The sequence below is a fragment of the Microtus ochrogaster genome, chromosome 5 (genome assembly GCF_000317375.1).
Source record: "Microtus ochrogaster isolate Prairie Vole_2 chromosome 5, MicOch1.0, whole genome shotgun sequence".
Classification (NCBI taxonomy): domain Eukaryota; kingdom Metazoa; phylum Chordata; class Mammalia; order Rodentia; family Cricetidae; genus Microtus; species Microtus ochrogaster.
The window spans coordinates 81,839,629-81,861,505 of record NC_022012.1 but is presented as its reverse complement, the minus strand read 5'-3'; the positions used below and the strand labels follow the sequence as shown (position 1 = coordinate 81,861,505).

The window sequence follows — 21,877 nt, the reverse complement described above, 5'->3', positions numbered from 1 at the left end:
GCTGGGTGAGACACGAGAGATTAGATCAGAGGACTCTTAGTGGGGGGGCAGTGGGAATGTGAGGGATTGGGGGGCACATGGGAGTCTGAAGGAGCGCTCGAGGCAAAGAATCAAGAGACTGAGACAGAATCTGTCCAGTTTGCGCCACAATGACCACAGGGGGGCCCTCTTCTCCCTCTTGAGAAGGACAGCAGGAGGGAGGACCATAGAGCTTGTGGTGGAGGAGGATGAGCCATGGTAGGGTGTGGGTGGAGTGGGGAGAGACAACTGGCGAGGCAGGCAGGGTAGAGGAGAGGAAAGACAGACCCTGGGGCAGTTCTGGGGATGACAGTTGTCAGGATGTAGATGGGCAAAGAGATGACGGAAGTTGTCGGAACCCAGAGGAAGGGGTGTGAGGGTGCTGCTGGCTGGGACTTCAGGATGAGAAGACTTTTCTGACTGCTTCTGCCTTACCCTGGCTACTGCGGACAGTGACACGGTACTCGGTGGCACCAGAGACTGGGTGCCAAGACACTCTCACCCGGTGCCCGGGCAGTTCTGTGGCTCGTAAATTCATCACCTCGCTCACTGGCTGCTCTGGCCCTGGGAGAGAGGAGACGGTAAGGTTGACTGGAGTCTGGAGCTGCTAGATTTTCCCAGTCACTTCAAGCTACAGAGCCCTCACCTGTAGGAACGACGGTCGCAGGAGTGGCCACCTCCCGGCCCTCCAACAGAGTGTAGAGCGTGAAGCGATACTCAGTGCCCGGCTGCAACCCATCCAGCTGGTGGCGGGTCACATCAGAGGGCAGGACCACTTTCTGTGGTGCTTCCAAGCCTGTAAGATGGCAGGGTCATGTTAGCTGCAGTCAAGCCCCAAACCCTGCCTGCCCAGCCATCCAGTTGCACTGACCACTTTCACGATGCCACTCCAACCGGTAGCCACGGGCCCCAGGCACCAAGTTCCAGGAAAGGAGGATGGATGTGGGGCTCAAGATGACAGGGTGCAGGGTCTGCTCAACCGAGGAGTCTGCCCAGGGCACATGAGTATCAATGGCCTCTACACCCTGCCCTGCCTGCCCATCCCAACCTGAAGAAAGGACCCAGACTTCTCACCAGTGCGGGCAGTCAGAGAAGTGGCAGGCCCCACGCTGTGGCCAAATAGGGTGCTCACAGTCACCTCATAGTCTGTGCCAGGCTCCAAGTGATATAAAAGCATTGACCCCTGTCCAGGGCTCAGGTCCTGCTGCTGTGTTGCCCCGCCTGTATTGGGGCCACAGAGGGTTCAGTGGGCGTTACAGACACAGGACTTGATCACTTTGTCAATCCACACCTCTCGCTTACCACGGAGGTCTCGCCATGCCACACGGTAGCCAGTGGCACCTGGCACTCTCCTCCAGGCCACCAGGAGGCTGTGGGATGTGATGTTCTGGATGCTCAACTCCAGCCCTTCCTCGGCAGCTGAGGGAAGGTCCACCGGGGTCAAAAGTAGGAAGGGGTTTGGGGGTCTGGGTGGTTAGGAGAATGGGCTCAGAGGTTAACAGAATTGCTCACTGGTCCGAGCTGTTCCACTCACGGCCTCCCCGATGCTGTTGGCGTAGAGGGCGACCACAGTCACTTGGTATTCAGTTAGTGGCCGAAGACCCTGTAGTCGCATGCTGGTCTCACCAGCTGGGACGTTCACCTGCCCAGAGCCGGAGGTCATCTCATATTGCTGGCCAAGCCCCCAGCAGCCATCACCGCTGACAAGCCTTACCTCCTGTCGCTCACTCGGCAGTGGTTGTCCCAGTCCTGTCAGAGGGGTGTACTGAACCTTGTAGCCAGTCACGGGGCCACTAGCCGCTGTCCACTGTACTCGCAAGGATTGACTACTTGGCTCAGACAGCACCAGGTCCCGGGGCCCAGACGGAGTGCCATCAGCTGCGAATGGGGTTGGGGCAGCATCAGGTCATCAGGAAAGAGGGTGAGGAGCACCTAAGTCAGCACTCCCAGGCTGGGGTTGGGATAGGGGCCCAGGGCCAGGGTACCCAGCATGGGCAGGAACTTACGGGGCAGGGTCACAGGCACACCACCAGCAGTCGTGCACACCCTCCGAGAAATGAGGGGCAACAGTGTCCTCAGGATGCTGAAGTCGTTGACAAAGAAGAAGAAGTCATTGGTTGGCTGTGAGGCAACCCGCTTCAGCTCCTCGGGGTCAGCATTCTTGATTCCTGAAGAGATGCCCAAACAGGGCTCAGTTACTTCCTCATTCTCTGCACGGTCCCCACTCCAACTGACCTCTCTCCTCAGCTCGGTTCTCACCCACAGCAAACAGCTTGACTCCCTGCCCCTTCAGTTTTTGGGCAGCCGGGTCCACTAAGTCTTGGGACTTCCCATCCGTGATCAGGATACAGACCTAGAATAGATGCCAAGACCAGTAAGGGATGCTTTGAACATTTATTTTGGAGTCCCATTTGGAGGCACGGTAAGTTTAGGGAACACCTTGGGTATGCCAGGTCGTGTTAGATGGGGCAAAAAGACATGGTCAGAAACGTGACGAAGAGCGGCCCCTGTGCGTGTGTTGCCACCCTTATAGCTGAGTTCCCGGATGGCGCGGACGGTATCACCTCCAGAGCCGAGTGCATCCAGACCAAATTCTGTCCTGAGGGGAAGAAACAGAATAACAAAAGGCAAGGATCTCTTCCTGTCCTGGCCTCTGGGATGAGAGCTTTTGAGAGTGCCCTTGGTTCTGAGATCCCAGACCTCTACCACAGAAGCTTCCACCTTAACAGACTCCACAGGTGCCGTGCAGTCCAGCAGTGCTGCGGAACTTCAACAGACTGTGAACCCTTAAGGTTCCCAGCCTTGGGGGGACAGGATATCTGGTTAAACAATTAGAGGAGGAAGGGCCCAGTGGTAGGACAGTGGACACTGGCGGGACAGAAAGTCTTTCTGGTGAGCTGAAGGGGTCAGAAAGCGCAGACATGACTCTGACCTGGACTGTGCATCTCTATCCAGACCAGAAAACAGAATCATCCCGTCTAGCTCACCCTACCTCTGACCCCTCCAGGACACTGGCTTAGGAGTGCTTCAGGACAGGAACACTCTTCCCAGTTATTCCTACCTCTATCCAGAGGAGGTCTCTGCTAGGGCCTTTCTGGACTCCCCAAAGCTAGTTTCTAGACTCTCTCCTATCTGAGGAAAGGGGTCTTGGGACCTACGATCTTGGCCCCAAGCTGGCTACTCACTGTGGGTCATCACTGTACTGCACCGTGGCAAATCGGACGCCCTGCGCACTGGCTGCCCCTGAAAAAGGCAACACCAGCCCCTCCAGGAATCCTCGCACTTCGCGGAAGTTGCTGCGGCCAATGGATGAAGAGCCATCGAGTAAGAACACGATGTCAGCGGCGTAAAGGCGCGTGCAGGTCACTGAAGCGGGAGGAGAGATCGTGACCTTTCCTAGGAATCCAGCCATCCTCTCTAGGCTCTGCGGTCCCCTGGGACTGAGTGGACAACAGGCTTCATCTGCCTAGCAAATGGGGCTCCGGTAGGCGTGTGCCTGCTAGCCTTGGAGGAAGCCGCAGTGGGGCTCAGAGTAGAGCTCAGAGTAGAGCTAGTGTGCCTGCTAGCCTTGGAGGAAGCCGCAGTGGGGCTCAGAGTAGAGCTCAGAGTAGAGCTAGTGTGCCTGCTAGCCTTGGAGGAAGCCGCAGTGGGGCTCAGAGTAGAGTTTGTCTCAGGGAGGGCAGAAGCACCGTGGGGGAGGATAGATCGCAAGCAGGGTGTAGTTCTGGGGCTGAAGTCAGCTTCGGACAGACTGTTGCCGGGTGGCAAAGGGCAGGGGATTCAGCATGCATCTAGAGAGCTAGAATTTGGGTGCCAACGGGATAGGAGGCAATTTGGGGAGCCCAGAGTGGAATTTGGGAAGCCTGGGAAGAGTTAGAGGCATCGATGAAGAGTTTGGAGGAAACCTGGGTGGGAAGGTGTCAGGAATAAAGTTTGAGTAGATGCATGGGTGACAGGGTACAGAATCCCGGAAGGTGCCCACCTCTATCTCTGGGCTGGGCCCACACTCCGGGCGCCCCCACCAGGACCTCGGCAGCGCAGAGCGCAGCGACCAGGAGCCGCAGCCTCATCCTGGGTGATAGAAACCGTCAGGCAGAAACCCCACCTCTGTTCCTTCTCCTGAGCCTTTGGTGGGTGGAAGCCCAGTGCCCCCCACCCCAAGTCCTAATCTTGCCTGCCCGTCAGCCTGCTCCCGCCGCAGCCGCAGCCAGTCCTAGTCCCGCAGGCACAGAGGAAAAAAGTCCCAGATCCCAGGAGGCGGAGCAGCAGGCGGGGACCAGGCGGCCCGCCCTCACTCCCCTCCCCAGAGGTCTCTTCCCCCACCCCACTTCTCCCGGATTTAAGTAAGATATGACGCACTTAAGTGCAAGGCCCTCTCCCATGTCTTCTGGAATCATCCAGGTTTTTCTTGACAGACGCTGAGAGAGCACCCCAACCTCGCTTAGGGTTATAGGTCTTGACTGCTTTTTAGACAGTGACCAATGAAGTCATTGCTGCTTTCTGAAATGTGGACAGGTTCCTGCAGACCATAGGGGTAGCAGCCCGATGGTGGGACACTTTGCAGCTGGAACTGACTCACCCCCAACCCGTGGGGGTGCCCAGACAAAGCCTCAGGCAATAGATCCTGACAAACCCAAGTCTTGTGAATCAGCCATGCTTCTGTCTGGTGGACCTCCTGTGCCCCACCCTAGCCTCTGCGACAGACAGGGCAGCCCCCAGCAAACGAGAGACACCGGGACTATTTTAGGGACCCCAAATCGTGTTGGGGATCTAAGCAATCCACCCTTGCTTTGGAAGAGAGAACCTGTGTCATGCTTACGCATGCTTGTCCTACCCAGTGCCCTTCACTCCCCACTATGTCTTGAACCAGTCCTAGACAGATGCCATCCAGCTGTGTTTGCAGCGAGGGTTGTCCATATGTGAAGGGATGGACCACCCATGCTGACAGCTCAGCTCTCAGGAATCCACCTAATGCCATGTTCCCACTGGCAGGCCCTGTCCCACCATCTAACCTGCCTTCATCCTGGCTTGTAGGAATCCCCTCCTTCAACACACTCTTGCAGCCTTTTGACTCAGCTCCCTGAATGGGCCTGGGACCACCCTGGGACCATTTCCTTTCCTCATCGCCTCAAGGTACCTAACATTCTCCTTCCTAATTGACCCCTCTTGGTCCTTCCCTGTGGACAGTCATTCCAAAGCCCAGGTCAAGCCCATTTTTCTAATGAGGTCTTCAGTTAATACCTATGTTACGAGGTGGGTGACATCAAGACAGAGAGACACGCCTAAGAAAACTAGCCCCCATTTGGGCCTGGTTTCTTTGTTAGTCAGTCCTGTATAGTTCAGAACAATCCCATAAGTTTATCTTCATTCACCGTTGCTGCTGGGTGTTTCCAATATGCCTGGCCTTACACCCTCGCTCCTTCAGACCCTTAGGTTAAATGGAAGTTATGTTTCCCCTGGGCCTGGCCAGAGCGGAGTTTTCTAGCATGGGCAAACCTCAGGGTACAGGGACCATCCACTCCTATGTCCCTGTTGTCAGGAAGGCTGGAGCTCTGGTTGCCACTGAAGACATCCGCCCCCAGAACTATCCCGGTACACAGTGCTGTCTTTACAGGTCCCAGAAACACTCCCCAACATCATGGTCTCCAACCCTAAAAGGTATGTTCCAGATGAGGGTGGTAGAGGCATGTTCTCATAGAGGAAATCCCTGCCCTTAAGACCATTGCCTACTCTGGCAGTCAAGGGTGGGTGGTAGCAGGATAAAGATGGCATGTACAGTATGGACATACATATATATGTGGGCCTGGTCTTTAGGGGAAATAGGAGGCCAACATAGAGTATTAGCATCAAGATAAGCCTCACTAGAATTGAAGCACTCCCTCAGCTAAAGGCTCAGTGTGAGCCAAAGGAGGCTCCTAGAAAGGCAGAAGGCTGGGGATGACTAGGTCTATAGCAAGAACAGGGGTGTGGCCCTCTAAGGCCCCTGGCTGCAGCATCTCAGCAGGCTTGCAGCTTTAGATACAGTACTGGAGACCTGTACCTACCTGCAGCTCTTCCATCAGGGCAGTGGAACCCAGAGTGTGAACCCTTAGCTCTCATGCTCCCCTGAACATCATCTTCCTCGGTGTGTCATGACTCACCAGATGGAACCATGTCTCCAACCAGGACCCACATCCCACTGTATCCTCAATACCTCAACAATCCTCAGCAAACTGGACAGAGTGTCCTCTGACTCTCTCTTCCCTCTGCATCTCCCAGGACTACTGGGAGCATTGCCTTGCTCATGCTTCCACAGCTCACTGCCTCTCCCTGTGGCCACAGAAATGCAGCCCAAATCCCGTGCACTCACGGCTCTTACCATGCTATTTTTATGATCCCCTGTAGGCACCTGCCTGCATGCTTCTAGCTCAGAAGCAAGGAGTCAGAAACTCCAGCAGCTCCAGCCCTTCTGTACCCTTTGGGGTCAGACATTCACTTAAGAGAAATCAAATCTCATTCCATGAGCAGAACAGACTTGTTCCTGGACCTACTTGGGTGCTCTGTATCTACACAAAGCCAGGGTTGGGCCCATCTAAGCTGTGTGCTGTTTCCTTCCAGATGGGCACACAGTAAGATGACCTATCCCCTGACAACTGAGGGAAAGGCACTGGACAGTCTACGGGCCAAGGCTTGTTTGGCTACATCCAGTAGAGTGTGTTGGGGAGACTTTGAAACAGCCCCTCTCAACAAGCTGCCCCAGAACCCTGCTCATATTCAAAGGTTCAGGCCCTTTCCTTCCACCTTTCCTACAGGCCTTCTTAGGAATCTTAGAGAAGTCTGGGGGAGTACAGGAAGAGAAACCCAAGTCTCTCCCAGATCAGAGCTTAAAGGGGTAGCAGAGGGATAAAGCAGCTGAGAGTTTTATTAGATGAGGGTTAGGTCCTGGCTGCCTTTAGAAAATGGGGAGGGGACCACTAGGCCAACAGCTCAGGACTTGCCTAGGACAGTCCTAGAGGAGGGAGGGGGCTTGGGCCCCACTGAGCTCAGGGCTATTCTTGGAGCTTGAGTCAGCGGCAAACAGAGGCAAAGGATTCCTGCGTTGCCTGTCCAGACAGCAGTTAGAAACCAAATCAGAACACTGTGCCCCAGGCTATTCTCTCCACAACCACAGCACACACTCAGAAGCTTCCTCTGGGACACTGGTGACCCCTCCTAGTCCAACCCAGCAGACAACAGAGGCCACCAGAGGGTGACTGTACAGTGTCTTCAGTGAGGGGTTTCCCATGTAAGTTCCCAGATTCCACACTGGGACATCAATAGGGTACAGGCTGGGCCTAGAGTTTCTGTAACTCCCACATCCCACCCCTGGGACAAGATGGCTAAGGAATGTCCCCCATGTAGCTGAGTGGAAACAGCTGGGCGAACTCCCTGCAAACATCAAAGGCTTCCGGCCTCTGCGTTGCAGCCTCCACACTTGCCCCTGGCTGAGGACACATCAGACGAGGGCAGGATTCAGAGCATACAGAATGTGAGGAAGTCTTTGCTCCCCAGTGGATTCCATGCCAACACTAAAGAAAGGACAACACAATTCTCAATAGGACTTTATTGGTGGTAATTGGCTGCATACATCTGAGTGGCAGGAGTGGTAGTACGTGGCAGAGGACCCCAGTCCCTGGCCCCACCCTCTTGCCTGCCAGCACAGACTTCCTGCCTAGAAGCGCAGCCAGAACATGCCGCTACGGATCCGGTTGTAGTCTGGGAGCTGCTCAATGGGGCCTGTGGGGATAGGGTGGTGAGTCAGGGTGGAGTGCCTGGCCTGCACAGGGACACCTGGCCCTGTGCCACGCCCAGCACAGAGGCTGCCCAGAGCAGCACAAGACAGGCTTTGAGTGGAAGAGGCAAGAGCACATTCCCCATGGTGCAGAGCCTGTCCTTTCATGCTCTGGCCCTGGCAGCCACACCCCACATGCAGGGTACCTGCTGCCTGGTGGGCTGGGGGGTGGGTGGGGTATTAATGGAAGGAGCTTGGCAAGGAGTCAGGGAACTGTTGGGACAGGTTTATGAAAAAGAACTTCCCTGGCAGCCAGGTGACTGGAGAGAACCTTAATTTCCTTCTCAAAGTATAAGCTGGGATGGGGAGCAGAGGCGGGAGAGGAGGACAAGATAACAGCCAGAGGAAAGCAACAGCAGAGCAGACCTTCCAGACTACTCACCAAATCCAGCCACTGCTGGACACTGGTCATAAAAATACTTGGAGCAAACCTCACGCAGCATATGGGCATCCACCTCCTGTAGGGGAAGCAGAGACAACACTGAGTAACAGGTACCAGGCAACCCTTTAGCCAGTATCTTCTTGTGTCAACCACACTTCCTATTTGTCCTTTGGGGTTGTTCCTCTACCTAAAGGGTGAGTAGGTAGGGTTCTCCCTACCTAGTCCACAGTCATCTGGTTACCCTTCTGGTTACCCCCACCCCTACAACTGGCAGCTGTCTTGGGTAACAGAGATGCTTATGGGAGCAATTTTTGTTGTATCAGAGGCCCATCAGCTCTAGACCCTCTCCTGGGGTCCAATTACCGCAATCCGGCTCTCCCACTCAGCCAGAGGGATGCGGCGGCCGTAAGTCAGGAGGCTGCGACCAATGTCTTCACACACAGGAGTGGTGCCTTCAAGGGAAGGGGAAAAGCTTAGAAGTCAGTCCAGTCCAATCTCAGACCTACAGAAGCCTCTGATCCCATCACCATAACAGCCTGCCGCAACAATAGTGCCTACCTCCACTGACACCCAAAGTTCCAAGCCCTGCACCTGGGGTTTCTCTCCCTTTCTCCCTTTCTTCTGTTTTCTTGCTATGTACCTTAGCTGGTAGGTCAGGCTGGCTTCTAACTCAGAAGATCTGCCTACCTCTACCTCCAGAGTGCTGGGATAAAGGCATGGGCCACCTTGCCAAATTTTTTTTGTTTTATGTTTTTTAATGATATGGTCTCATACTGGGTAGTTGTGGTGCATGCCAGGATGCAGAGGCAGGCGGATCTCTGTGAGTTTGAGGCCAATCTGGTCTACAGAGCAAGTTCTAGGACAAGCTCCAAAGCTACAGAGAAACCCTGTCTCAAAAAAACCAAGAAAAAAAAATGGTCTCAAGTACTACTACAGTCTGGCCCAGAACTGACTGTAGTTAAGGGTGGCTTATCCCCCAAATGCTGGGATTACAGTGTGAAACACCACACACGGCCAAGGCCTACGTCACTGTGATCACTACAGGACATATTGTCCCCTCACGGCAGGGATGAGGGCTCACCATCCAGATGAGACACCAAGGCATTTCTGAGGATGTTTTTGCCCCGATTCACCTCGCCTTCTGTAGCACTGGTGCACAGGCGCATCCTAAAGCAGGGTGGGGATAGAGTGAGCTTGGAGTGATGTTCGTTCTGGGAGACCGTGTGTGGTCTCTTAGCTTCCTACTAGCCCGGCTCCCATGGCAATACTGAGATGACACTCACCACTGGGCTTGGAGGAAGAAGACCATGTCATCGATGTTCATGCCGTTACAGACAAAGTGTGCGCCCAACAACCCAGTGTCAGAGTAGGAGATGTTGAAGGTCTGGAAACTCTGGCAAAGCTTGTTAGCCACAGCAACGGAAGCCAGTGGGCTGGACAGGTTCTGCGAAAGGCAAGGACCATCAACACTCCTCTTGTCCGTGGCCCAGTCCTAAGCTCCACAACCAGCATCCTCTCCTCTCTGGAGGGAAGGTCCCATGCCTGTCCTGGCACTTACTGCTCCACCACCGTAAGTGCAGTCATAGTGACCAATGATGGCATTGGCCACTTGGAGAGCCACATTGTCCGGGTTAGCCCAGCCAGGTCCCTCTACTGCAATAGCCACGTGGGCTAAAGGCAAGGCGTCATCACGATGGCGGATCTGAAACAAAACATGTCAAGGCTGACAGAAAACCAGACCTGAGTAAACAGAAAGAATGGGAGATGCCAGACCCTTGCCGATTCATTCCTGAGGCATTTGACATCACACAGACAACCATGCACACAAGGATCCTCCCAGAGGTCACCAGCTCAGAGCATCAATCCCGCCACCAGGCAGCACACCTCACTGCCAGTGAAACGACATGAAGTCACACCAGGTATGGCATCCTCTTCATACACACGGGATACACTGCTGAAGTGCTTCTGGGCGAGATCAAGCAGCTGCCGGTGTTCCACCCCTGTGGGGACAGAGTGGTGTCAGCGGTCACCCAGAGTCCAAGCACAGGGAAGAGGAGAGAACACACGGAGGGACGAGGATGATCCCTAGGAAGATCCTGTCTCAAAGGCAAGCTAGGAATCCAGGGCTAGGAAGCCCGTGGCCCAGGCACACTGAAGTAAAAAATGGACTTGGAGGGTAGGGATCTGGAGAGATGGCTCAGCAGTTAAAAGTGCTTGTTCCTGCAGAGCAGGGATTGGTCCTAACACCTACATGGTGGTTTACAGTCACCTATAACTTTAGTTTCAGGTCTGATGCTCTCTTCCAACCTCTGTAAACACCAGCCACGTGTGGTACACAGACATACAGAAAGGCAAAACACTCTTACACATTGTCGTTTTTTTTAATTAATTTATTTTTACTTTACGTGTACTGGTGCTTTGGCTGTATGTATGTCTGCGTGAGGGTGCCAGAACTTGGAGTTATAGACAGTTGTGGGCTGCCATGAGGGTGGTGGGAAGCAAACCCGGGCCCTCTGGAAGAGCAGTCAGTGCTCTTAACCATTCAGTCATTTCTCCAGTCCCCACAAGAAATCTTTTAAAAATTATTTTAGCTGGGCAGTGGCCTTTAATCCCAGCACTCAGGAGGCAGAGACAGGTAGAGGTAGGAGGATATCTGTGAGTTCTGGTCTACAGAGTGAGCTCCAGGATAAGTGTTCCAAAAAAAAAAAAAATAAATAAATAAGCTACAGAAACTCTGTCTTGAAAAGATAGATAGATAGATAGATAGATAGATAGATAGATAGATAGATAGATAGATAGATGTGCATGTATGTATTTATTTTAAAAATGGTGAATGGGAGGATATCTGAGTGCTTAGAGATCTTGCCTAACATGCACAACACCTTAGGTTCAACCCCAGCACCACAAAAAAAGTAGGGCTGGAGAGATGGCTCAGCAGTTAAGAGAGATTCCTGCTCTTCCAGAGGACCTGAGAGTTCAGTTCCCAGCACCAATGTCGGGCAGTTCACAACTGCACATAACTCACTCCAGGGGATCTAACACCCTCTTCTGACTTCCATAAGCACCACATGCTTTCTGCATACATACACAGACACATGCAGTCACATAAGTAAAAAATATAAATAAATTAATCTCTGGGTCAACCAGCAGCTCAGTAAGTAAAGGCACCTACTGCAAAGTCTGATGACTGAGTTTGATCCTTGAGATTCGCATTGGTTGGAGAGAACCAACTCTGTGGTTGTCCTGGGATGTGCAAGCAAGGGCATGAGTGCACTCGCACACACACACAAATACATATTTAAAAAATCAGAAAATCAGACAAAAGGAGCAATGGTTTGTCATATGCCATGAGCACCGACCCTCACCCCAGAAGCATTGTCTTGCCTGCACTGAGGGAACTGGTACAGGCTGAGCACAAGGCTATGGCACTGTCCTCTCAAGCTCTATCACAGACCTCACTGACAGCCCTGAAGGTGTGGCAAAAAGAGGTGCTCCTGCAGGGCTATAATTTACCCAGGGAGCCTGGAGAGCTGAGGTCAAGGACAAGGAACATCATAAACACACACCTTAGGTAGGACTCTGTGCCAGACACCTCATAAGATGCCATGGGGCATACCCTGACAGGTGAGCACCATTACAGGACAACCTGCCCTAAGCCTGCTAAGACTCAAGAAAGTCTGATGGGTTAGTAATTGTCGCTGCTCTTGGTTCCCAGTTCCCTGTTGTGTTCTTCCTGGGCCTTTTTCTCCCACCTTGGTGGCAAGTTTTAAGCAAGTCTGCTTCCCCAGCCACAGCTAGACCTACACAAGACCTGCATCAGAAAATTATGTGGGATCCATCCACTGCTCCGCCTTGCTTCTGCCATCTCCACAGGGAACCTGTCACATCGTCCCTAGTTAGCCCGCCTTACTCTGACCCCATCCAGGAGCAGAGCAAGCCTTAAAGTAATCCAGGTCGGGGCACTACCTTTCCTCTTTGTCCAGGTCCCCACTAACTGACAACTACCACCCTTTAAAAATTTGTTCAAATGACATATGCTCCCCACCCACCTCTAAGCTCTTATTAAAACCGCTGCTAAATTCTGTGCCTCCCTTTTAAGGTGGCCACAGTCACCATCAAATGTACATCATCAAAGAGCCACTGTTGGTGGCACTCAATGGCAAGGCTATAAGGAATTGGCCCACAAACGGTATTCTAGGACTAGGTGAAGCTAAGAGGTTTGAGGCATAGGCAGGAGCTGGCAGCACATATTAAAGGGGTATCCCTGTATGGCCAGCGTCAGTGGTGGCAGCAGAATGAGATCCCAGCCCATCTCAAATCATAGAGGGATCACATACCTCAATGACAGAACAGCACAGAGTTCCCTAGAGTCCTTTATGGTCAGGACCAGAGGACACAGGCATTGATAACCAAAGTTTAGGCCCTCCCGGCCAGGGCTCACCTCCAGCTGCAGCCAGCACCATTCGAGGAGCTTTGTAATGCCTGTTGAGGTAATCAGTCAAGTCTGCGCGAGACAGCCTCCTGCAAAACATGCAGCTGAGTCACCCAAAATGTGGCCAAGAAGAGGTATGGCATCTCTGCAGAGCAGGCTCTAACACACCCCTCTCAATCCAGCCTCTGTCACCTACCCTTCAGGACCCACAGGGCAACACGTTGAGAAAGGTGTGAGCTAAAACTGAGCTCTGAAAGGGCATCAGATCCCCACTGTGTACACTCCCAACAGAGGACAGTGGTACACAGAAGGCACACCTAGATGCTCCCTCCCCTAGACTGTCAGGATAGACACAGAGTCCAAGACAAGTGAAGACCCTAGACAGGGTCATAGGACCAGAAGGCAACACAACAATTCTATGAATTAGGAAAACAACAGAGGCAGCTAGACGACCTGCACTCTGGCTGATGGGGACATGCACTGCCTCAACCTTACCCAGCTCCTCTTACCTGACATTCTCACTGGGCCCCTCTACAGCCTGGCCCAGAGGTGTGCCCTGGAATGCTGTGGCATGCAGATAATCAAAGACCACGTTCTGCATAGAGGCATCATTTTCCTGCATCTCCCGCAGGATCACATCTCGTTCCTTCTCGATCTGGGAGTCTTCCAGACTGCAGTTCTGCACAATGTCTGCCAGGAGTTCCACAACTGGACACGGAAGGTTGTGTCAGCTGGGCATCGTGCTACACACCCCAATCCCGACATTCGGGAGGCCAAAGTAGGATTATCAAGTGTTCAAGGACGCCCAGGCTACACAGTGAATTCAAAGCCAACTTGGGCTACATAATGGGAAGTTTTATCAAAAAACTTAAGAGCTGACTCAGTGGGTAAGGGCATTGGCCACCAAGCATGTTGATCTGAGTCTGAGTACCAGAGCCCACATGGTGGGAAGAGATAACTGACTCCTGCTAAGCTACCTCTGACCAAGCTTACACCAACACACATACAGTTTAAAAAAAGAAAGAAAAAAAAAGCTTAAAAAGCTGGTACGTCCCAGCTAGGTGGTACTGGTGCTCACCTTTACTCCCAGTACTCAGGAGGCAAAGGCAGGCAGATCTCTGTAAGAGGCCAGCCTGGTCGCAAGAGCTAGTTTGAGAACAGGTTCCAAAGCTACAGAGAAACCTTGTCTTGAAACATGGAAAAAAAAAAGACATCTCCCACTGGTCTACACTCAGATTAGTTGCTTTCAATAAGGCCACAGCCCAGTGGGAAGTCCAGTTCTGGGGACAGTCTGGAGCTCGTGGGAGCCTGACTTCTGCAGCCCTGGAGACCTACCCTTCTATGCCCATGCCTTCCTCCAGGTGTTACCTTTTGGCAGGTCCTTGGACAGCGCCTTGATGAGGTAAGCAGTGTGCTCCCGAGTGGTATAGGCATTAAGATGAGCCCCCATACTCTCCACCTCCTTCTCTAAGGCATTGCCAGGACGATTCTTTGTTCCCTGGAATCAGACAACAAAAGGATCAGGGGCTGGAGCTGGCTCAGCGGTTAAGAGCAGTGGCTGCTCTTGCAGAGGATGCAGGCTTGGTTCCCAGCACCCACGTGGTGGCTCATAGCCATTCCTAACCCCAGTTCCAGGAGACGCAATCGGCAAATATACTGTGTACATTTATGTTGTGGGAACGCCTTCAGCCAATAGCCTCTACTGGCCCACTTTGGGTGTGGTCTCATGTACGGTTAAGTGCAGATGGAAGCATGTAGAGGAGGGGGAGCTTTTTCTGCAGAATTCGGTTCCAGTTTCCAGTGCACACAGAGAACTGCAGATTGCTACCCTTACTGTGAGTTTATCCCCAAATAAATAAATCTTTGTTATACTCCATTTCTTTTTTTTTTTTAGTAAATTCTGCAACTTTATTTTCTTTTTACATTTATTTATTTATTATATATACAACATTTCTTCCATGTACACCTGCATACCAGAAGGGGGCACCAGATGACATTACAGATGGCTGTGAGCCACCATGTGGTTGCTGGGAATTGAACTCAGGACCTCTGGAAGAGCAGTCAGTGCTCTTAACTGCTGAGCCATCTCGCCAGCCCCTATAGTCCATTTCTTATTATTGTGGAACTCTTTGATACTACTACAATTTAGTGTCCAACATTTAAAAAAATCCAAACCAGAAGCCACAGAGTACAGGATCTGCCTTCAAAGGTTGAAATTCCAACACATACCTCCCTCAAGCGTCTGTATTCAACATACTGAGTAGGCCCTCAGTTGAGCAGACAGTATCATGGGCTGTTTGGAGCCAGTTAGGGACAGGACAGCAGGGCTGAGCAAGTGGTGCCTAATAACCAGAGTTCCCTGACAGCCTAACCTGCCCTTTGCTCTTTTTTTGTTTGTTTGTTTTTCGAGACAGGGTTTCTCTGTGGTTTTGGAGCCTGTCCTGGAACTAGCTCTTGTAGACCAGGCTGGTCTCGAACTCAAGAGATCTGTCTGCCTCTGCCTCCCAAGTGCTGGGATTAAAGGCGTGCACCACCACCGCCCGGCCTGCCCTTTGCTCTTGACTGCAGATGTAATGTGATTAGCGGCTCCAAGTCCCTGCCACTGTATGTGGGACTGCAACCTGGAAGGGGAACCTCAGGCAAGGACTCACCTGATAAACACTCAGAAAAAACTACGCCCATACTGCTCCTTCCCAAAAGCATAGCCAGCGGTTATGCCCCAAAAGTTCCACAATCAGGAGACTAATCTTTTGGACTCTGGTCTTTTGAGACAGGCGGTCCACACTGAGGGGAATCGTGGACTTCATGAGACTTACCTTGAAAGCCAGATGCTCCAAAAAGTAGCCTGCCCCATTGTTCTTCTCAGTCTCATACCGGCTGCCAGCATCAATCCACACTCCCACCTGTACAAGAAACCACCAACAAAAGGAACCAACAAATCAGCCTAGTTCCCAGTCACGAAATAACCCTGAGTAACTCTGCACATTTCCTAACATCCTCCTAGGCGGCACTGTGGACAGAGCTACTCCAATAAGAGCCCTACAGAGACAGGAGAGCCCACAGCACAGGGAAAGTCCACATGACTACACTGCCTCACCTCTTTTACCTGACACAGGTTTCTGCATGGGCTATCAAAGGCATCCAGGAGCATTTCTGGTGTTCATCTTTAAGGCACTGCCATGTTTTAAAGCCTAACCTGGCTTTGAATGCATAGAAATCCCCCTGCCTTATTCTCTCAACTGTGTCCATTTACCTGGCTCCACAACTATAATTTTTAGTTAATTGTTTTCTTCTGTGCACGAAGCCTATCATTCACAGACAACAGTCCATGCTCTACACTCTAAGAATTATATGCAAGTTAGGGTATGGTGACCTATAACCCCAGCACTATGGAAGGCAGAAGCAGGATCATGAGTTTGAGGCTAGCCTGTGATAGGAGGAAAGCTCCTGACGTAGAACCTTGCACGTTATCATTTTAAAAAGGTGCTGAAGCAGGGTGTGGTGGCACACACTTTTAAAACTAGCAGACGTAGGTTTGGGGCCAGCCTGGTCTACATGGCAAGTTCCAGCCCAACCAGGGTTACATAGTGAGACTTTGTATGAAAAACAAAGAGAAAATAACTTCCATAGTGAAACCCTATAACTCAGTAACTTTTCAGCATGGAGTCTGGCCATGCTACTAGGCTGGTCCTGAACTTCTGGGTTAAACAATCCTCCATCTTTCAATCTCTCAGATGTCTAGGACTGTAAGTACACGCCATTGTGTTCAGCTTCAGGGAAGACTTCATCCTATTTCAGTTCCGGAGTTCAAACACAAAGCCTCAGGAATACTTAGCAATTGCTTTGCCACTGATGTACACCTACAGACCTCAAAGAATTTTAATGATTTATTTTTATTTTATGTGAACTAGTGCTTTTCTGCATGTCTACATGAGGGTGTTGGTGACCCCTGTAGCTAGGGTTACAGACAGTTGTGAGTTACTTGAAGTGGGTGCTGGGAATAGAGCTTGATTCTTCTGCAAAAACTGTAGAAGTTTTTAACCACTGAGCCGTCTCTCCAGTCACCCCTTCTACCATGCCTCAGAATCTTAATATTCTAACTGGGTGGTGGTGGCACACGCCTTTAATCCCAGCACATGGGAGGCAGAGACAGGTGGATCTCTGTGAATTTGAGGCCAGCTTGGTCTACAGAGTGAGTTCCAGGACAGACTCCAAAGCTACACAGAGAAACCCTGGCTCAAAAAAAAAAAATCTTAATATTCCTTTCAATTTTAAGACTAGGTCTCTCACTATGTACTCCTGGCTGGACTGGGCTCAGAGATCCATCTGCTTCTACCTTCTGAGTGTGAATCTTATATTCTTTTTGGGTTTTCTTGTTTTTTTGAGAAAGGGTATCACGTAGTTCATGCTGGCCTTGAATTTATTCTGTAGCTGAAAATAGCCTTGAATTCCCAATCCTCCTGTCCCCACATCCCAGTACCAGGATTATAGGTAAGCAAGAATCGAATGTTTTCCAGTGTGCTGCGAAACACACTACTTACCCACATGACCAAGCTTTTTATTATCTGTTCATTGTTGCCTTAAGTTTTCCACATGCTTTGCAAACAGATGTTGATACACTATTGTGTAGTATACATGTGTTTTGTTCTTTGTGTGAATGCATGTGCACCTGTGTGCACATGGTGGCAGGAGGTGGTTACCCTATCCATCAAGGCTGGAGCTGCAGACATTCGAAGAACTCCTAGCTTGTTATCTGCATGCTGGGATGTGTTCTCCTCTTCTCGTGGTTACACAGTAAACAACTTTAACCATAGAGTCATCTTTCTAGCTCCAAACATTCACCTTAAATGACTACAATCCACAGCATCCTTTGATTTTAACTGATACCATTCTTTCTTTGGAACTCCTCACAATCATAGTACCTTAGAGTCTGCGGAATAAAGCATGATTTACTAAGCTTTCTTAGAGTCTGCGTATGCAGCTCCCAAGTATCAAGCAAGTTGCCTACCACTATGCCCTGTGTTTGGCAACAATTTAGATCACAGGACATTATTTGTCCCTGGAAAACTGAATCAGTCAATAAAAACATAAAGCCCTAACCAGGTAGTGGTGATGTATGTCTTTAACCCCAGCACTTGGGAGGCAGAGGCAGGTGGATCTCCATGTTCAAAGCTAGCCTGGTCTATAGAGTGAATTCCAGGATAGCCAGGGCTATACAGAAAAACTGGACAGGAAAGAAAACTTTTATTTTTAAATATATGTCTATGTGTATGTGGCATGGTAAGATGGTGGAGAAGAGCACTGGCTGCTCTTCCACAGGATCGAGGTTCAATTCCCAGCACCCATATGGTGGCTCTCAACCATCTGTAACTCCAGTTCCAGAGGATTTGAAGTCTCTTTGGGCCTCCATGGGCTTCATGCACACATGGTGCACATACATGCATGTGGGCAAACCACTCAAACAATAAAGACTAGACACACTAGTCTCCACCTTCCTCTGTACTGGTGTCAGACCCAAATTGCCACATTGGGGATCCAAATTATGTAGGTATATTAGAGTTCCACAATTCAGGCCCTCATGCTTGAGTAGCAAGCACTTTACACACTCGGCCATCTTCCCAGCCCTTCAGAGGTATTTTTTATTTTTATTTATTTTTTTAAAAAAATATTTATTTATTATGTACACAATATTCTGTCTGTGTGTATGCCTGCAGGCCAGGAGAGGGCACCAGACCTCATTACAGATGGTTGTGAGCCACCATGTGGTTGCTGGGAATTGAACTCAGGACCTTTGGAAGAGCAGGCAATGCTCTTAACCTCTGAGCCATCTCTCCAGCCCCTCAGAGGTATTTTTTGAAGTGCATTCCTGGTCTAGCTACAGATTATATAGCCTAGGTGGTGAGTCTAGTAGATCTGGATGTCTTTCTGAAAGTCACCTCAAGTCTCTGAAATGTAATTTTTTTTTTTGTCTTTTTAAGACAATAATCACTTCTCTCTTGCCGTTGGTACAAAAAGCTGGAAAAGAATTGGGCCCCGTCCTTGGCAAGCACCGTAATGTTGGCTGGAGGGCTGCCGCTATTAAGTTAGGGCAGGGCTGAAGTCAGGTACACGGACAAATCCAAATCTGGCGGCAGTAAGACAGTCTCCACCCAAAACACAGGAGAAGGCGGCCCAAGGTCATATCCCAACCTGGGAACACTTCGGGCCGGTCTAGAGGGCTGGCGATCACTCACAGTGCAGGTAGGATGGGAGGACTGCTCCGAGGCCACGCGCAGCCCGTTGTCCAACACGCTGACCTGGGTCTCCGGCACGCTCTGGAGCGCCTGGGCGAAGGTGGCGGTACCCCGCAAGGCGGGTGACCTCAGCAGGGCCGGCTAAGGAAGAAGACGACCCTGTAAGAACTGCTCTCCAAGCCTCTGACAGTGGGACCCCGGCTCTCAGGCCCAAGCCAGAGAAGGCAGCCATCCCCGCCCTCCGCGGTGACCTTCCCACGGCCCTGACCCCGCGACCTCTCCACTCGGCGCGGCCACTACTGACAGCCTGCTCCCCGTCTGCGTGCCGAAGCCCTGAGCCTCGCAGAGCAGCGTTCTCGCCGCCAGCTCACCGTGCGGCCGGAGCGAAGAAGCACTTGCGTCCCGGAGCAAGCAGCCCGGCAGACTGCGGACGCCGCCATCTTCTACTTCCTGTCGGCGTAAAGCCGCGTCACGCATGCGCAAAACTGAGAAGGCGGAGACGCAGGCGCCGTACGGAAGACTTGGCGCTCGATCGCCCCCTGACGGGCATCGGTTCTATTCACAAGAATTAATGTTTGTTTTTTCCTTTGGTTCTAAGCCATTGATAGACTCTGCTCAGCCGGCTGTCCATCAACCTGCTGCTGGCCCTTCTGCTGTCCCGGTCATGCCTTCTTCCACCTGAGGGAGGCGCTGTGCACTGTTTCTCTCCAGCTGCGGGAGCGCGGTGTGCACTGCACGCCAGCAGCAGCAGCAGCAGCAGCAGCAGCAGCAGCAGCAGCAGCAGCAGCAGCAGCAGCAGCAGCAGCAGCAGCAGCAGCAGCACTGCCTGAGCCTGGAGGGCAGGGTGCACAAACCCGGGAATAGGTTGAAGCGAAGCACCAGCCTGCCAGTGATTCCCCAGCAACAAGGTGGCCACTGAAGTTAGTTTGAAAGAATAAAATGTCTAAACGGTTGACCTGAAAAACGTTTAATAGTATATTGCCATAGCAATATTGAATGTCAGCACTTGTGAAATGGAGGCACAGAAGTAGCATCCTGCCCTGTGTAAGGAGTTCAAAACTAGCCTGGGTTGTGTAAGACAGTGTCTCCAAAGTGCTGGGGGGGGGTATGAAAAACGGAACATGTAAAGGTTAATTTGTGAAACAGGATTTCTTTGTTTGGCAAACCAAAAACTAATCCCCCCCCCTCTTTTTTTTTTTAATGAAAATTATTTTCCTACATTTGTGATCTTTTCAGAACGTTTTTTAAAAATTTATCTGGGCAACCTGGTGTACAAAGTGAATTCCAGAACAGCCAGTGCTGTCACAAAGAGAAACCCTGTCTTAAAAAACAAAAAGTAAAACAAAACAAAAAAAAAACTTATCTGAAATCAGACAAAAGATGCTTAGTGTATATTGATTGAGAATTTGTGTACCAAAATTAGGATTTAGAGAGGAAATAAAGTGAAACAAATCTTTTAAATTGCTGAGTTGCTGGATATGGTGGTAAATGCCTTTAATCCCAGGATTCAAGAGGCAAGGGCACATAGATCGTTTGCCTTCCAGACTAGCCTGGTATGTACAGTGAGCCAGGCCTATATAGTGAGAGTCTGTTTCAACTAACACACAAAACAAACCTGCTTTCTCTTCTTTGAAAGACAGGGTGTCCTGTAGACAAGGATGACCTTGAACTTCTGAACTCCTACACACAGACACAGACACACACACACACACAGACACACACACACACACACACACACACACACACACCCCATACTAAGATTTCTGTGGTGCTAAGAAAAGTCAGCGTCTCAGGAGTGCTAGGCAAGCACCACCACTGAGCTACGATCTCAGCCCTCTATCAGCTTTTTGTCGATGTTAATTTTTAATTTAAAATTGTTTTTTATTATCTGTTACTTGTATATGTGCACATGATGGGGGGGCATGTCCCTACACGTGTCCAAAGGTCAGAGGACAACTTTGGGGCATCAGTTCTCTCTTTCCACCTTTACATAGATTCCAGGGATCAAATGCGGGTCACCAGGCTTGTACAAAAATGCTGAGTCACTTATAGAGCAGCCTTAAGTTTACAGAACCGGTGAGCAGATGGTACAGAGATCCACCATGCACTCCCACAAGCACAAGGGAGCAGCTCCCCTTTTATTGACATCTTACATTGGTATAGGTCATTTATTATTATTAATGGGCCATTATTGGTTCATCATTAACTAAAGTCCACAGTTTGCACAGATTTCCTTGAGTTGTGTTTGTTTTTAAGCTAATGTCATTTTCTGTTTCAGGACAGTACCTTACATTTGCTTATGTTTCTCCTGTTTATGACTCCTGTGTTCTGTTTGTTTTTTTTTTTTTTTGGTTTTTTTTTTTTTTTCTTTTTGCCATCCCAGACTTTAATGTGACCATTTATAAGACTTTCAGCTACATGCTATAATGAAAATGGAGTGTGCTGTTTGGAAGCCTGTGCGGTGCAACCAAAAACAACGACCAACCTGATCTTCCTTTGCAGGTCCTCCTGAGACCTTAAACCCTGAGCTGTAAACCTGATGGCCCTCCTACTCAGTTCTGTCTGTGCACCTCACAGAGCTTCAGAAGTTGCATCAGCCAAATGAGAAGACATTTTAATATAAATAGAAAGACATTTACCAGGCCCTTTTCCACCAGAATGTCTCTTTGCAGTGGTTTAGAATCTGAATATTTGACAATTCTTGTATCATCACATCAGTAGACCTCATGGTGTTGTTTTAGAGGTTTGCTTTTTTGTTGTTAATGTAGAAAGGTTTGTCTGCCTGTGTGGAGGCTAGTAGAGAACTCTGAATCCCCTGGAACAGAGTTGTAGACAGTTGTGGACTATCGTGCTGGGAACTGTCCCTGGGTCCTCTACCAGAGCTGCAAATGTTCTTGACCACTAAGCCATCTATCTCTCCAGCCTCTTGTAGGCTTTTGTTTTTTAAAAGATTTACTTTTAGGGCCGGGCGGTGGTGGCGCATGCCTTTAATCCCAGCACTC

The 21,877-nt window shown here is 50.6% G+C and overlaps 2 protein-coding genes across 2 annotated transcripts in view; both read right to left on the bottom strand.

Moving 5' to 3' along the window:
• Col7a1 (collagen type VII alpha 1 chain) overlaps positions 1–4,088 on the bottom strand; it is a 32,173-nt gene extending 28,085 nt beyond the window's left edge. The window contains exons 1-12 of the mRNA XM_013346469.2: positions 4,001–4,088; positions 3,204–3,384; positions 2,458–2,617; positions 2,278–2,371; positions 2,025–2,186; positions 1,733–1,896; positions 1,531–1,660; positions 1,321–1,437; positions 1,093–1,239; positions 890–1,006; positions 665–814; positions 454–582 (exon numbers count right to left, since the gene is read on the bottom strand). Of these exons, the coding sequence (XP_013201923.1) occupies positions 454–582; positions 665–814; positions 890–1,006; positions 1,093–1,239; positions 1,321–1,437; positions 1,531–1,660; positions 1,733–1,896; positions 2,025–2,186; positions 2,278–2,371; positions 2,458–2,617; positions 3,204–3,384; positions 4,001–4,088 (1,639 nt within the window). The remainder of the gene's footprint in view (positions 1–453; positions 583–664; positions 815–889; positions 1,007–1,092; positions 1,240–1,320; positions 1,438–1,530; positions 1,661–1,732; positions 1,897–2,024; positions 2,187–2,277; positions 2,372–2,457; positions 2,618–3,203; positions 3,385–4,000) is intronic.
• A 3,497-nt stretch (positions 4,089–7,585) lies between these two features.
• Positions 7,586–19,347, bottom strand: LOC101998290 (cytochrome b-c1 complex subunit 1, mitochondrial). Its single transcript, XM_005347949.2, has 13 exons — positions 19,247–19,347; positions 18,876–19,016; positions 15,459–15,545; positions 14,011–14,140; positions 13,152–13,350; positions 12,652–12,731; positions 10,095–10,210; positions 9,769–9,912; positions 9,494–9,654; positions 9,292–9,377; positions 8,574–8,662; positions 8,211–8,286; positions 7,586–7,773 (listed from the first exon to the last, which is right to left on the bottom strand). The coding sequence occupies exons 1-13, from the start codon at positions 19,313–19,315 to the stop codon at positions 7,709–7,711; spliced, it is 1,443 nt and encodes a 480-aa protein (XP_005348006.1). The 5' UTR covers positions 19,316–19,347; the 3' UTR covers positions 7,586–7,708.
• Positions 19,348–21,877: the final 2,530 nt, after the last annotated feature.